This window comes from Mobula hypostoma, chromosome 19 (assembly GCF_963921235.1).
Source record: "Mobula hypostoma chromosome 19, sMobHyp1.1, whole genome shotgun sequence".
NCBI classification, from domain to species: domain Eukaryota; kingdom Metazoa; phylum Chordata; class Chondrichthyes; order Myliobatiformes; family Myliobatidae; genus Mobula; species Mobula hypostoma.
In genome coordinates, this window is record NC_086115.1 from 40,721,822 (window position 1) to 40,737,939 (window position 16,118).

At 44.3% G+C, this 16,118-nt stretch overlaps 1 protein-coding gene across 2 annotated transcripts in view; it reads right to left on the bottom strand.

Annotated features, from left to right (window-relative positions):
• The window catches only part of LOC134358990 (adhesion G protein-coupled receptor A1), a 608,347-nt gene that overhangs the window by 287,311 nt on the left and 304,918 nt on the right, over window positions 1-16,118 (bottom strand). For both annotated transcript variants that reach the window (XM_063071754.1, XM_063071753.1), the window contains exon 9: window positions 11,990-12,188. In XM_063071754.1, coding sequence (XP_062927824.1) covers window positions 11,990-12,188 — 199 coding nt within the window. The remainder of the gene's footprint in view (window positions 1-11,989; window positions 12,189-16,118) is intronic.

Genomic DNA, 16,118 nt, shown 5'->3' on the forward strand with positions numbered 1-16,118 from the left:
CATGGAGAGGATAAGATGAGGCATCCGGGAATAGACAGAATTGTATTCAGTGTACCAGATGAGTATAATGTACCTGATTTCAAACTAACTTGTTGCGTAGAAGGAACATTGTTGATGTATATCTAACCTAAGGTGTTGAGGTAAGGGCATTTCGGGAACAGGGCAAAAATCTCAAGGTGATACAGTTAGACCAAAATCATGTGATGTTGATGGAAGCTAAGATGACATTGAAGTGTGCTGAGAAATGGTCTCTGAAGGTGATAAGTCCAAACTATCAAGACAGATATAACGTAGAAGATCAAAAGGATGTCGCCCTCATCTTTGGAAGTATTATGGCATGGCAGATGGAACTTGGAAAAGGTATACCATTACAGGTGATGGTGACTTGACACTCCCATATACCAGATCATACAAGCTTGTGACAAATGAAGTTGTCCTATATGGAATGAAAAGGCAAGACCTCTGAAGAGGTTCACTTAATGGAAGCAAGAAAGAGATAACAAAGGGTTCAGAACTAGTGGCACTGGAGAACACTAAAGGCTGCCCTTTTGCCTGTACAGAAGCTGAACTCCTCCAGCAGTATACATTTACTCCATGGCCTCAGCTTCTCCACTGCCACAGTCAGGGTAAGTGCAAAATAAAAGAATAACACCTCATATTTCAATTGAGTAGACTATAGCAACATGTCATCAGAAAGGGAGAAATAGAATGCCTTACATTACAAGGCCGTATGCCTGGGAAACGCAGAAGAGGAAGACAAAGAAGAAAATATATGGACACTGTGAAAGAACTAACAGATCCAAGTGTGCCAGATATCATTGACACTGCGTGGGATCGTTCGATGTGGAAAGACGTGATCACTCAAGCATGTAACGTGCAAGGCACATGAAGAAGAAGAATACTACAGCCCAGGGTTGTACAATCCCAAGGTTGCCATAGCTGGAGTGGTAGTGGGGATAAGGTGCTATAAGGTGCTCCAAATGGCGTGTGTCTCTAATAGCCAAGTTCAACTCTTGGCCTTCATGTGTGGAACTGTCTCTACTGTGTAGTCATTAGCTCAGGTTCAGTTGTGTCATCCTCATCACTTTCCTCATCTTCACATTCCCCTCTTTAGTGCTTTGATATAAAGCTTTCAATGATTGCATCCCCCAAATTTTCATTATCATTGTAACATTCAAGATGATTGTTGATACCTTCATTCTGCGCAGTTCATAATTTATTGAAGTAGTGAAATCATTCCTTTTCACTCCCAGCCATTTCTGGCATCTCCAAGCCTGAATGATTGAAACTGCAGTGAACCAATCAGTTTGGAACGACATTCCCTCTAATTTTTAATGACCAGTGTATGCAAAAGTCTTATGCTATGCAATTTTTTTGCCCAGTGACAACATATGTGCACTGAATAAATTCTTCAATAAAAACAGTATAAATAAGCCAGTTCTAAAATCTGCTAACAAATCATTGCAAATTCCACATTACCAACACTGTCAGCACCAGAAACTGGAAAAGGAAATGAGATTCTGTACAGACGTGAAATATATTGATCATGCCAACAAGGTAGAAGGTGAACCTTTTGTGCGCAGTTTAATTTCCTTTGTGCGCTAGTAGCAAAAGGTGTGTGCATGCACACAGGTTAGAGGGAACATTGGTTCTGAATAGTCTTGCTGCTTCTTTCTTACCAACGATCACTGACAAACTGTACTGCCTGTAAAAGGTTAACTCTTGCACTCACTTCCTTGGCTGTTGAAGAAGGTGTCAACAGATTTTCTTCAATTGCTTTGAGAATGTGGTCGACCAAATTTCCATGATACAACTTTAAATTTTTTCTGATTTTCATATCCATTAGTTTCATCAAGGATGTTGTATTGGCAGGCAGAAATTCCAGAAGAATTTTGCTTGATTTCCGCTGCAGCTCCATATCCCAACTCATCTGCCATTTCTTAAAAATTTGTGAAGTCATCTATGCATTCCTATTGGCATAGTACTTGATTGGTAAACTTTCCATTCCCAGCTCCTTAAAGAGCGAGGCTGAATGCTTTTCCTAATAACCAACAATTTCTTTTTATCAGTTCCTCATATATTCGCACAACACAAGACAGTGATGTGAGTCATTTTAAGGGATTCGATTGTAAGGGGAATAGATAGGCGTTTCTGCGGCCACAAGCAAGACTCCAGGAGGGTATGTTGCCTCCTTGGTGCAAGGGTCAAGGATGTCTCTGAGCGGCTGCAGAACATTCTGGAGTGGGAGGGTGAACAGCCAGTGATCGTGGTGCAAATAGGTACCAACGATATAGGTAAAAAACAGGATGAGGTCCTACAAGGTGAATTTAGGGAGTTAGGAGATAAACAAAAAAGTAGGACCACAAAGGTAATAATCTCTGGATTACTACCAGTGCTACGTGCTAGTCAGAGTAGAAATAGGAGGATATATCAGATAAATACATGGCTTGAAAATGGTGCAAGGGGGAGGGATTCAAATTTCTGGGGCATTGGAACCAGTTCTGGAGGAAGTGGGACCGATACAAACAGGACGGTCTGCACCTGGGGGGGAATGGAACCAATGTCCTAGGGGGAGCGTTTGCTACTGTTGTTCAGGAGGATTTAAACTAATGTGGCAGGGGGATGGGAACAAGTGCAGAGAGACAAAGGGGTGTAAAATGAGGGTAGAAGCAAAAAGTAGTAAGGTGAAAAGTAAAAGTGGCAGGCCGGCAAATCCAGGGCAAAAATCAAAAAGGGCCACTTTTCAACATAATTGTATAAGGGCTAAGAGTGTTGTAAAAGCAAGGCTGAAGGTTTTGTGTGTCAGTGCAAGGAGCATTCGTAACAAGGTGGATGAATTGAATGTGCAGATAGTTATTAATGAATATGATATAGTTGGGATCACAGAGACATGGCTCCAGGGTGACCAAGGATGGGAGCTCAACATTCAGGGATATTCAATATTCAGGAGGGATGACATGAAAGAAAAGGAGGTGGAGTGGCATTGCTGGTTAGAGAGGAGATTAACGCAATAGAAAGGAAGGACATTAGCAGGGAGGATGTGGAATCGATATGGGTAGAGCTGCATAACACTAAGGGTCAGAAAACGTGGTGGGAGTTGTGTACAGCAGCGGTCCCCACCACCAGGCCGCAAAGCATGCGCTACCAGGCCATAAGGAAGCGATATGATTTGGCGATAGGAGTCAGCTGCACCTTTCCTCATTCCTTGTCATGTCCACTGTTGAGCCATTACGCATGCGAGGTCATTACCCGCGCGTCATCCATGTCAGCGCGGGAAGGAGATCAACTCCTCAAGCTTGCAAATGACGGCGGGCTGGAAAGTCTGTTTGACATAACATCTCTGCCGGCATTCCGGATCAAAGTCAAGGCTAAAAATCCTGAGATAGCCACGAAGGCACTGAAAACGTTGCTTCCATTTCCAACATATCTCTGCAATGAATCCAATGAAAACTAAATTGTGGAATAGACTGGACATAAGGAACCTCCTTCGAGTATCGCTGTCTCCCATCACCCCTCGATGGCACCGTCTTGTTGCAGGGAAACAAGCCCAGGGCTCCCACTGATTCAGCGATATTGGTGTGTTGCAATGATTTTATATGTTCATAAGGGGAAAATATGCGCTGCGTGTTTAATATCCAAATATTACGTAAAATGTTATGATGCTATTGACTTATATAACCATTTAACAATTACAGCATAGAAACAGGCCATCTCGGCCCTTCTAGTCCGTGCCGAACGCTACTCTCACCTAGTCCCACCGACCTGCACTCAGCCCATAATCCACCATTTCTTTCCTGTCCATATACCTATCAATTTTTCTTTAAATGATAATATCGAACCTGCCTCTACCACTTCTACTGGAAGTTCATTCAAAACTTACTTCAAGCTCCCCTGACAATTGACTTACCACTATATTCATGCGAGGAAAATATGCACTGTGTGCTTAATATTGAATTCGTTAGATAAACCCTTTTAGAAAGGAAATTGAGTGTATTAGCCACTTATCACCGATATTCCGGTCGTGATTAAGACCCCCCTCCCCCCCCGAACAGAATTGCCAAAAACGATTTGTAGAAAAAAACCGTACACGCATGTGCGCTGGTGCCCGCGCGAAGCTTCATGGTCATTGTAGTCTTTCTCGGGGTAAACCCAGCGTATTTGACTGCTACTCTCGTCCGTTGGCAACCCTACGCCCGCCCCCCCACCCCCGGTCAGCCGGTCCACAAGAATATTGTCAATATGAAACTGGTCCGCAGTGCGAAAAAAGTTGGGGACCCCTGGTGTACAGGCCACCTAACAGTAGTAGTGAGGTTGGGGTTGGCATTAAACAGGAAATTAGAAATGCGTGCAATAAAGGAACAGCAGTTATAATGCGCGACTTCAATGTACATATAGATTGGGTGAACCAAATTGGTAAGGGTGCTGAGGAAGAGGATTTCTTGCAATGTATGCGGGATAGTTTTCTGAACCAACATGTCGAGGAACCAACTAGAGAGCAGGCCATTCTGGACTGGGTATTGAGCAATGAGGAAGGGTTAATTAGCAATCTTGTCATGAGAGGCCCCTTGGGTAAGAGTGACCATAATATGGTGGAATTCTTCATTAAGATGGAGAGTGACATAGTTAATTCAGAAACAAAGGTTCTGAACTTAAAGAAGGGTAACTTTGAAGGTATGAGAGGTGAATTAGCTAAGATAGACTGGCAAATGATACTTAATGGGTTGACAGTGGATAAGCAATGGCAAGCATTTAAAGATCACATGGATGAACTACAATTGTTCACCCCAGCCTGGCAAAAGAATAAACCAGGGAAGGTAGTGCACCCGTGGCTGACAAGGGAAATTGGGGATAGTATCAATTCCAAAGAAGAAACACACAAATTAGCCAGAAAAAGCGGCACACCTGAGGACTGGGAGAAATTCAGAGTCCAGCAGAGGAGGACAAACGGCTTAATTAGGAAAGGGAAAAAAGATTATGAGAGAAAGCTGGCAGGGAACATAAAAATTGACTGTAAAAGCTTTTATAGATATGTGAAAAGAAAAAGATTGGTTAAGACAAATGTAGGTCCCTTACAGTCAGAAACAGGTGAATTGATCATGGGGAACAAGGACATGGCAGACCAAATGAATAACTATTTTGGTTCTGTCTTCACTAAGGAGGACATAAATAATCTTCTGGAAATAGTAGGGGACAGAGGGTCCAGTGAGATGGAGGAACTGAGGGAAATACATGTTAGTAGGGAAGTGGTGTTAGGTAAATTGAAGGGATTGAAGGCAGATAAATCCCCAGGGCCAGATGGTCTGCATCCCAGAGTGCTTAAGGAAGTAGCACAAGAAATAGTGGATGCATTAGTGATAATTTTTCAAAACTCTTTAGATTCTGGATTAGTTCCTGAGGATTGGAGGGTGGCTAATGTAACCCCACTTTTTAAAAAAGGAGGGAGAGAGAAACCGGGGAATTATAGACAGGTGAGCCTGACATCAGTGGTGGGGAAAATGCTAGAGTCAGTTATCAAAGATGTGATAACAGCACATTTGGAAAGCGGTGAAATCATCGGACAAAGTCAGCATGGATTTGTGAAAGGAAAATCATGTCTGCTGAATCTCATAGAATTTTTTGAGGATGTAACTAGTAGAGTGGATAGGGGAGAACCAGTGGATGTGGTATATTTGGATTTTCAGAAGGCTTTTGACAAGGTCCCACACAGGAGATTAGTGTGCAAACTTAAAGCACACGGTATTGGGGGTATGGTATTGATGTGGATAGAAAATTGGTTGGCAGACAGGAAGCAAAGAGTGGGAATAAACGGGACCTTTTTAGAATGGCAGGCAGTGACGAGTGGGGTACCGCAAGGCTCAGTGCTGGGACTCCAGTTGTTTACAATATATATTAATGACTTAGACGAGGGAATTAAATGCAGCATCTCCAAGTTTGCGAATGACACGAAGCTGGGCGGCAGTGTTAGCTGTGAGGAGGATGCTAAGAGGATGCAGGGTGACTTGGATAGGTCGTTGAGTGGGCAAATTCATGGCAGATGCAATTTAATGTGGATAAATGTGAGGTTATCCACTTTGGTGGCAAGAACAGGAAAACAGATTATTATCTGAATGGTGGCCGATTAGGAAAAGGGAAGGTGCAATGAGACCTGGGTGTCATTGTACACCAGTCATTGAAAGTGGGCATGCAGGTACAGCAGGCGGTGAAAAAGGCGAATGGTATGCTGGCATTCATAGCAAGAGGATTCAAGTACAGGAGCAGGGAGGTACTATGCAGTTGTACAAGCCCTTGGTGAGACCACACCTGGAGTATTGTGTGCAGTTTTGGTCCCCTAATCTGAGGAAAGACATTCTTGCCATAGAGGGAGTACAAAGAAGGTTCACCAGATTGATTCTGGTCAAGAGGCTGCTCACCAAATCTTGGATCTGTGCCAAGGCGGAGGAACAGTGAGGGCTTCTGCAATCAAATTCCGTAGGGACAGGATGGACTGAGAGATCTCTTATCACTGCCTTCCAGCGTGGACAACGCAGGGGTCCATCATGAGATTGCTGTCTGTGATGAGCAGGAAAGTCTGGATGACCTGATTAATCTGGCTATTCGAGTTTATGACTGTGTAACTGAGTGACACAGGAAAAGAATGTCTCAAGCTTCCTACACGCCATCTGATCACTGCCTCTCCTCTCTCTCTCCCTCACCACCCAGCACCCTGTCCATGGAGCAGCCTATACAACTGGGGCCCATGCACCTGTCTCAGAGGAACGAGAGCAGCGCAAGAGAATAGGTTCCTGCCTCTATTGTGGTGATCCAGGACATTTCCGGGCGGCATGTTCCAAGCATCTGGTAAAAGAGGAGACCTGTCAGCTGGGAGGGGAGTCCTAACGGGTCAGTTCTCTCTTTAGTCAGCTTCCCCTAATTGTGTAATGCTCACAGCTTCCTTGTCATGGGAGTCTCAAACCCATGAACTTAAAGCATTTATCAACTCTGGTGCAGCCAGGAATCTCAGGGACGTCTCTCTAGCTCAAAGATGGGGTGTTCTGACTCAGGAATTAAGACAAAAGATCAATGTCAAGGCCCTGGACCGTCAACCTCTGGGCACCAGCCAGATCCACCTTTCCACTGAACCCCTCAAACTTGTGCTCGAAGGAAGCCATAGTGAAGAACTCTCCTTCTATCTGGTTGATTCACAAATTGTCACTGGCGCTCAGCCTCCCCGGTTATCCTGACATTATCCATGGTCTCCTAAAACACTCCAAGAGTGGGGACTGGTATGCCTGTCTACCAGTTTGAGTCCAGCTCAAGATCCATTCCATGAATACCCTCCCATGTCATCTAAGGATGTGAACCTATTGAAAACTATTGAACCTGTCTGCGGTTCTGGCTGAATATGTTGATCTCCTTGAGGTCTTCAGTAAAAGGAAGGCCACCTCCCTGCCTTCGCACTGGCCATAGACCTCCTACCTGGAACTATTCCTCCCCAGGGTGAGCTCTTTTCCCTCTCTCATCCTGAAACGGTGGCCTTTGAGGAATACATCAAGGAGGCATTGGCCATGGGGTTTATCTGTCCGTCAACTCCACCAGCAGGAGCAGGTTTCTTCTTTGTGAGCAAGAAAGAAGGCAAGTTCTGTCCTTGCATCGATTATTGGCTCCTGAACAATATCATTGTGAAGAATCAATTCCCTTTTCTCCTGCTGCTGTCTGCATTCAAACATCTCCAGGGAGCAACCATATTTTCCAAAATTGATCTGTGCAATGCTTATAAGCTGGTTTGTATGAGAGAAGAGAATGAGCGGAAGACAGCTTTCAACAGATCTAATGGCCACTACGAGTACCTTGTGATGCCCTTTGGTCTGGCTTTTTCAGGCTGTGTTCTAGGGCTTAGTTAACAATGTGCTCAGGGGTATTCTGAACCATTTTTTTTTTGGTGTATTTAGGTGACATCCTTATCTATTCCTGCTCTCATTAGGAACACGTCCAGCATGTCCAAAGGGTTCTCAGATGGCTCCTCAAAAATAACCTACACGGCAAGCTTGACAAAGGTGAGTTCCATAAAGACCAGGTGTAATTCTTGGGATATATTCTTACCCATCCAATGGTCAGATGGACCATAGTGAAGTTCAGGCAGTTAAGAGAGTTGCCCAAACCATCTACAGTCAAACAGGTACGGCACTTCCTGGGGTTTGTGGACTTCTATCGCTGCTTCATCCAGAATTTTAGCTCTATCACAACTCCCATGAGTGCACTTACCAGGAAGCCCAAACGGGATTCTATTGGACAGACAGTGCCAGCCAAGGATTTGCAGAGTCAAAGTGATGTTTCACCACTGCTCCAATGCTGCAACACCCAGACCATAGCCATTGTCGAGGAGGATGCATCCGATGTTGGCATTGGAGCTGTCCTCTCTCAGTGCTCGTCTGCGGATAGCCAGTTGTATCCATGTGCTTTTTTTTCCTGTCGCTTGACTCCAGTCAAGAGGAACTACGATGTTGGGAACTGGGAACTTCTGGCTGTCGTGGAGGCCCTTAGGAATGGTGACACTTCTGGAGGGGGAAGAGCATCTTTTCTTGGTCTGGATAGATCACAAGAACCTCTCCTACATTCAGGGTGCAAAGACACTCAACTCTTGTCAAGCCCAGTGAGCTCTCTTCTTCACACGATTTAACTTCTTCCTTACCTATTGTCCCAGCAGGAAAAATACCATGGCCAACGCTTTCTCCTGGCGGTTCAACGGATCTGAGGACAATGCCGATCCAGAGCCCATTCTTCCTTGCTCAAGTATTGCTGCTCTGGTGAATAGAGGCGGAGGTGAGGACCGCCCAACAGTCGTTCCCAGGCCCAGTGGGGGACTTCCCAACTGGCAGTTTGCCCCTGCACTACGCTCCAAAGTGTTGGAATGAGTTTATAAAGAGACAGTTTTGGTGGCCATCTCTATCCCAGGATGTCCCACCTGAGCTCAGAACAAGACATCATGCCAGCGTCCTGCGGGTCTGCTATATCCACTGCCTGTGCCCCACCATCCCTGGTCAAACCTCTCAGTGGATTTCATCACTGGGCTGCCTCCTTCTCATGGAAACACTACAATTTTGGTCATTGTGGAATGATTTTCTGAGGCTTCATTGCCCTCTCTAAGCTCCCAATGGCTCATAAGACTGCCACATTTATGGTTAAGCTTGTATTCAGGCTCCATGGCTTCCCTCAAGACATAGTGTCTGATCATGTACCACAGTTCATTTCGCGCTTTTGGAAAGCTTTCTGTCCTCTTGTACGAGCTACGCCCAGCTTCTCGTCTGGTTTCCACCCCCAATCCAATGGCCAGACTAAGAGAGTGAATCAGGAGTTGGAGACAACACTGTGCTACCTTGCCTCTTCCAACCCCATGTCCTGGAGCTCCCAATTGGTTTGGGCAGAGGTTGGCCACAATAATCTCCAGTCATCCTCCATGGCTATCTTTCCCTTTGAATGCCAGAAGGGGTAAGTTTTTTACACAGAGAGTGGTGAGTGCATGGAATGGGCTGACGGTGGTGGAGGCGAATACGATAGGGTCTTTTAAAAGACTCCTGGATAGATACATGGAGGTTAGAAAAATAGAGGCTATGGGTAACCCAAGGGAATTTCTAAGTTAAGTACATGTTCGGCACAGCTTTGTGGGCCAAAGGGCCTGTATTGTGCTGTAGGTTTTCTATGTTCTATGTTCTAACTATCAACCCGCTTCAGTGTCTCTCTCTCTCTCCCCACACTTGGGCCATATACGAACGAACTTACGAAGGTCACTTGATTCCAAACAATTGGTTTGTTGGTCATTACAGAATGTCTCTCTGGTGCTTCCCACTCCCTTCCCCCTCCCTTCCCCTTTTCCCTACCATGATTCCCTTCCTCCTGCTCCCTTCCCACTCTCAGTCCACAATACAACCCCATATCAGAATCAGGTTTATCATCACTCACATATGTCATGAAATTTTGTTTTTGTGGTAGCAGTACAGTGCAATAGATAAAATTAGTACAGTACCATGCAAAAGTCTTAGGCACCCTCGCTATATATATGTGCATAAGGCTTTTGCACAGTACTTTCTGAAGCAGACATTTGCCCCACTGTGTCAACTGAAGTCAGGCCACCAAGTCACAACTTTTGAAATACACATCAAAGTACTTTATAACTATACCTAGGGTTTCTGGCTCTACACTCTTTCAGTGAGTTTCAGATCTCTGCTATATCCTTGGTGACACAGACAAAATGTTTCTTTCTTTACTATTTATTTATTGCAGTACAGCATGGAATTGGCCCTTTGAGCTGCACCACCCTGCAATCCCCAATTATCCCTAGCCTAATCAACAACCAATTAACCTATTAATCAAGCAACAAACACAAAGTGCTGGAGGAACTCAGCAGGCCAGGCAGCATCTGTGGAGAAGAGTACATTTGACATTTCGGGCCGAGACCCTTCAGCAGGACTGGAGGAAAAAAAAGATGAGGAGGCCGATTTGAAGGTGGGGGGAGGGGAGGGAGAAATATGAGGTGATAGGTGAAACCAGGAGGGGGAGGGGAGGGGAGGGGAGGGAGAAATATGAGGTGAGAGGTGAAACCAGGAGGGGGAGGGATGAAGTAAAAGCTGGGAATTTGATTGGTGAAAGAGATACAGGGCTGGAGAACGGGGAGTCTGATGGGAGAGGACAGAAGGCCATGGAAGAAAGAAAAGCGGGGGTGGGGGGAGGAGCACCAGAGGGAGGTGATGGGCAGGCAAGGAGATAAGGGAAGAAAGGGAAAAGCCAATGGGGAATGGGGAATGGTGAAGGGGTGGGGGACATTACCGGAAGTTCAAGAAATTGAATTTCATGCCATCAGGTTGGAGGCTACCCAGGTGGAATATAAGATGTTGCTCCTCCAACCTGAGTGTGGCCTCATCATGACAGTAGAGAATGCCATGGATTGACATTATCAGAATGGGAAGTGGAATTAAAATGGTGGCTACTGGGAGATCCCACTTCTTCTGGCGGACAGAGCATAGGTGCTCGGTGAAAATTTTTCTGCCAAACTGACCAGATCTATATCTTCTTGCAGTCTGAAACTGTTCCTCCCAAATTTTAACTGCGTAGCCAATTTTTGAATCACCTGCAAAGTATTTTAGCATCCACCTACACTAAATCTAAAACATTAACATATAACAAAGGCCAATAGACTGAGTTTGGTCGAATTGTACTTGTGACACTCTTCCAGCTACAAAATCACTTACTAACCATTACCTTTTGATTAGTTAAACCAAACTTGGAGTACTGTGTTCACTTCTGGTCACCTCAGTACAGCAAGGATGTGGATACTATAGAGAGAGTGAAGAGGAGATTTACAAGGATGTTGCCTGGATTGGAGAGCATGCCTTATGAGAATAGGTAGAGTGAAATTTGCCTTTTCTCCTTGCAGCGACAGAGAATGAGAAGTGAACTGATAGAGGTGTATAAGATGATGAGGGGCATTGATTGTGTGGATAGCCAGAGGCTTTTTTCCAGGGCTGAAATGGCTAACATGAGGGGGCATGGTTTTAAGGTGCTTGGAAGTAAGTACAAGGGAGATGTCAGAGGTTTTCACACAGCGAGTGGTGGGTGCGTGGAATGTACTGCCAGTAACAGTGGTAGAGGCAGAATCAATAGGTCTTTTAAGAGACTCTTAGATAGGTACATGGAACGTAGAAAAATAGAGGACCATATGGTAGGAAAATTCTAGGCAGTTTCTAGAGTAGGTTACATGGTTAGCACAACATTGTGGGCCGAAGGGGATGTAATGTGCTGTAGATTTCTATGTTCTATGTTCCTGCTACTGGGCCAATTTTGGATCCAAGTTACCACTCTCCCAACAAAGAACTAGCTTTCCTTGTAGGGCCTTAGCATCAGCTTTGTAAAAAATATGGACGTTCATAAATGGCAATTCAAATTTTATGTGTATTATACCTGCTAATTCAATAAAAATGTCCATTTCAATATTGGGCTAAGACGACAAGTTCGTTACCTGGCTGAATCGATGAAGGATTCGTGTAACTTCATTTGCATACGCACACTCAGTGTAATTCCCTTCCGTCCATTGACCAGTCCTGTCACATTTGCGCCAGGCTTTCCCCTGTCGATGGTCTCCATAATATGGTACAGAAACAAATGGGTACTGATTGCAAGTATAGTATGCTGTGATACCTGCCAGTGTTCGAGGCCACCTGCAAAAATATGAAGGTAATAAAATAAATGGGAAAAGGTGTATCTTACTAACGCTTGGATAACTACTGTATTATCGAGCAGATTTCTTAAATAACTTTGCTGGGTGTAATGTAGAACATATGCTTTTTAATGTATCCTTTACAATGTTCGCAAATTGACAAGATTTAATAATTCCACATATAAATTTTGAGTATAGCAGGGTAATATTTAAATTATTAAGTTTTAATATTATTGTTAAATAGTTCTGCAGTTTGACAAGTCATTGCTTGCATTTATCAGCTTCAGAAGATGTGTGGGAGTTGGGAATAGAGGAAAGGGAACTCTTTGATATGGCATCTGTATGAAAGGATAAATAACTTTTAAGGTGAAACATGATATCCCAGCTAGTTGTAACCCACTATAAAAGGGGGTAATAGATTCCTCTTCTACACTGCATAAGAGATTTCTGCTCTGTAGAATCTAGTACAATATATCAGTCTTGTTATATAGAGTCATAGAACACTACAGCACAGAAACAGGCCCTTCGGCGTACTGTTAATCTGTCTAGTCCCATTGACCTGCACCTGAATCATAGCTCTCCATACCTCTTCCATCCATGTACCTATCCAAATCTCTGTTAAATGTAGAAATCGATCCCGCTGGCAGCTCTGGCTGCCTACCCTCCCACTTAATAATGTAGTGGACTCGATGTGAGATGTCCCCAACCCTGGCACTCGGGAGGTAACATACCAGCTGGGATTCTCATTCTTGTCCACAGAACCTATTGTCTATCCCTCTAGCAAATGAAAGCACTGTGACCACAGCTCACCTCTTCTCTCCATTTCCTTTCTGAAACACAGAGCCAGACTCAGTGCCAGAGATCTCACTGCTGCTAGATCGCTGTCCTTCCCCCCACCCCATAGTATGCAAAGCAGTAGACCTGTTGTTATATCTGAAGGGGAACAGCCACAAAGGTTCTCTACACTGGCTGCCTCTCCCCTTTCATTGCCCTGAAGGACAACCAGTTACCTGTGTCCTGCACCTGGGCTGTAACTACCTCTCTGTATGTCCTGTTGATCAACCCTTCAGCCTCCCAAATGATCTGGAAATCATCCAACTCCAGCTCCAATTTCTCAACGTGGTCTGAAGGAAGTTGCAGTTGAATGCACTTCTTACAGGTGCAGTCATCAGGGATACTGGAGGCCTCCATGCCTTCCCATATTATGCAAGAGGAGCATTCAACTATCCTGCCTGGCACCCCCACTCATCCAACTGCGCAGTAAGAAAGAAAAAAAATGGAAGAATCTACCTACAGCCTCCGCCACTGCTCTCCAAAGCCTCTATGCGCCAAAGCCTGAACTCTCCACGCTAACAACTGGCCAACTCACAGAATGACAACTCTGCTTAAACCTAATTTCAATTTATTGGCCTGTGCCAAGTACTTAATTCTGCACAATCCAATATCTCCTTGGGAACTGTGGAATGCAGAATGTTACTTCAATTGCTACCATTGCTTGATCAATATTGCTTTTAAAATGATCTCACTAATGACATATAGTTTCCATCACCATGCATGCTTTTTCCCCAATACTAGCCATTCATATTCTTGTCTCCTTATTTAAGGAACAATGTTAGTACACCAAAAGCAGTTCAGAAATCACTTACTAGATTATTACTGGAGTAGAGAGCGTTATGAAAAAAGGGTTGAATAAACTGTGCTTACATCCAATAGAATTTAGAAGAGTGACAACTCAGTTGGAACATATAAGTTATGCCCTGTTATTGCATCACCTCACATTTTTGGAACTATTGTTCAGAACCCCTCCAGCCAATATTTGCTCGTGATCTAATTTAGGTCGCTTGTACTTATGGCTGATTGAAGATTTTTATTCTTCAAACGGACATTAAGTATGTTGGCCATATTTCCATTCTGGTTTCTGAAATAAACCTTTAAATTTGATGGCGTGCTGTTTTCAATTTTTCCTTTCTCAAATACTGCCGTTGCCTTGGACTCAATGCTTCCTGTAGGCAGGTCATTCCTGCTGCTGCTTGTAACTGTTGTGTACAACCATCTGCTTGCTGTTTGAATTGGTGTTGCCTATTCACTTTGGGGTGTGAGTGGCCTCTGAATCATCTTGCTGCCAAAGCTATGACACCTCTGAAAACAGTCTCTCAACCAGAGTGACACAAAATGCTGGGGGAACTCAGCAGGCTAGGGTGCAGAGCAGCTCTCAGTCAGTCATCAGTGATTTGATGCTGCCTACTCCCATACCCACTGGTGCATGCTTGTAGCCCACAATTATTTATTTCTATTTTTCTTACATTTCTTGATATACTGTGCAGAGTAGGCCCTTCCCACGCTTAAAGCCATACTGCCCAGCAACCTCCCGATTGAACCGTGGCCTAATCACGGGACGATTTACAACAACCAATTAACCTACCAACCAGTATGTCTTTGGACTGTGGGAGGAAAGCGGAACACCCAATGAAACCCACACAGTCATGGGGAAAATATGCAAACTCCTTACAGACAGCAGTGGAATGATAGGTAACTGGACACAATCTTCCCTACAGAACACCCAGCAGTCTGCATTATCTATGATTCAGAGATCATCTTGGTGCAACTTTACTGTATGCACATCTTGCCCCATCACATTAATGTATTTTTAATGCATTTTAATCTAACATGTGTCAACTTTATCTATGAAGGTGACTTCATTGAACCTATCAAATGGTTAAAGGCCTTGATAGAATGGATGCGGACAGGATGTTTCCTATGGTGAAAGAATCTAAGATTAGAGGGCACAGACTCAGAATACAGGGTTGTCCTTTTAGAACGGAGATGAGGAGGAATTTCTTTAGACAGAGGGTGGAGAATCTGTAGCATTCTTTGCCACAAGCAGCTGTGGAAGCCAGGTATTTATGTATATTTAAGGCAGAGAATGATCGATTCTTGATTGGTCAGGGCATGAAGGGATATGGGGAGAAGGCAAGAAATTGGGGCTGAGAGGAAAATTGGATCAGCAATGATGAAATGGCGGAGCAGACTCGAAGGGCCAAATGGCCTAATTATACTCCTATACCTTATTCTCTCCAGAGGTACCCCTGACAGTGTTGGGGTTTTATAGTGAGTGGTGAGGAGGGTTACAGCTGTTGAAATGGGCAATAGGTGGGAAATGCAACATAAATCTGTTGAATTCTAGATTCAGCTTAATCCTGTTGAGCAAAGATTGTGAACTCCCCCTTCCCAAAGTAAGCATGTTCATCACACGTTAAGGCCAACAAACATGGAGCACAAGAGTTTCATGATGCAGTATGTGAAATATACTGGTGAAAAAGAGGTGAGCAGTATTGAGCGTGGGCTGAGAGGATGATGATGATGAAGGTGAGAAGGCAGGCTAAACAGCTGCTCCCTTGATAGATGCTCTAAAGTTAAAAGCTTTTGTTTCAAGTTGTTTTGTTGGTTCTTTCCATAACAAACTCTAGAGGAAATTTTGGGTGTGTTAACGCAAACTTTCTTGTTTTGTTTTGTATGTTTGAGACAGCCTACTTCCTTGCTGCATTGAGCAAGTCTCCCCAGAGTGTTCCATACGGGACATAAGCTGAGTACTACAGGCAGCCAGCAACAGGGATATTTCTGATCAGAGTATCACTGGCAAGGGCAGTATTTATTGCCAAACTTGATCTTCCCTAAGAGAAAATGGCATTGAGTCACTTTTGTAAACCTCTGCAGTCCTTCTGGTGAAAATACTTCTACAGTGCTGTTTTGACAAGGGGCTGCAAGATTTAGACCAGTGATGATGTAGTGCCAGTGTTAATTTTCCAGTTCAGTATGGTGTTTGACAAGGAGAGCAACCTGCATGTGGTGGTGCTCCCATGACCCTACTGCCCTTTTCTTCCTGGCAACTGGAAAGACTCCGTCATGTTCCTGACCTGTGCCTTGAGAACAG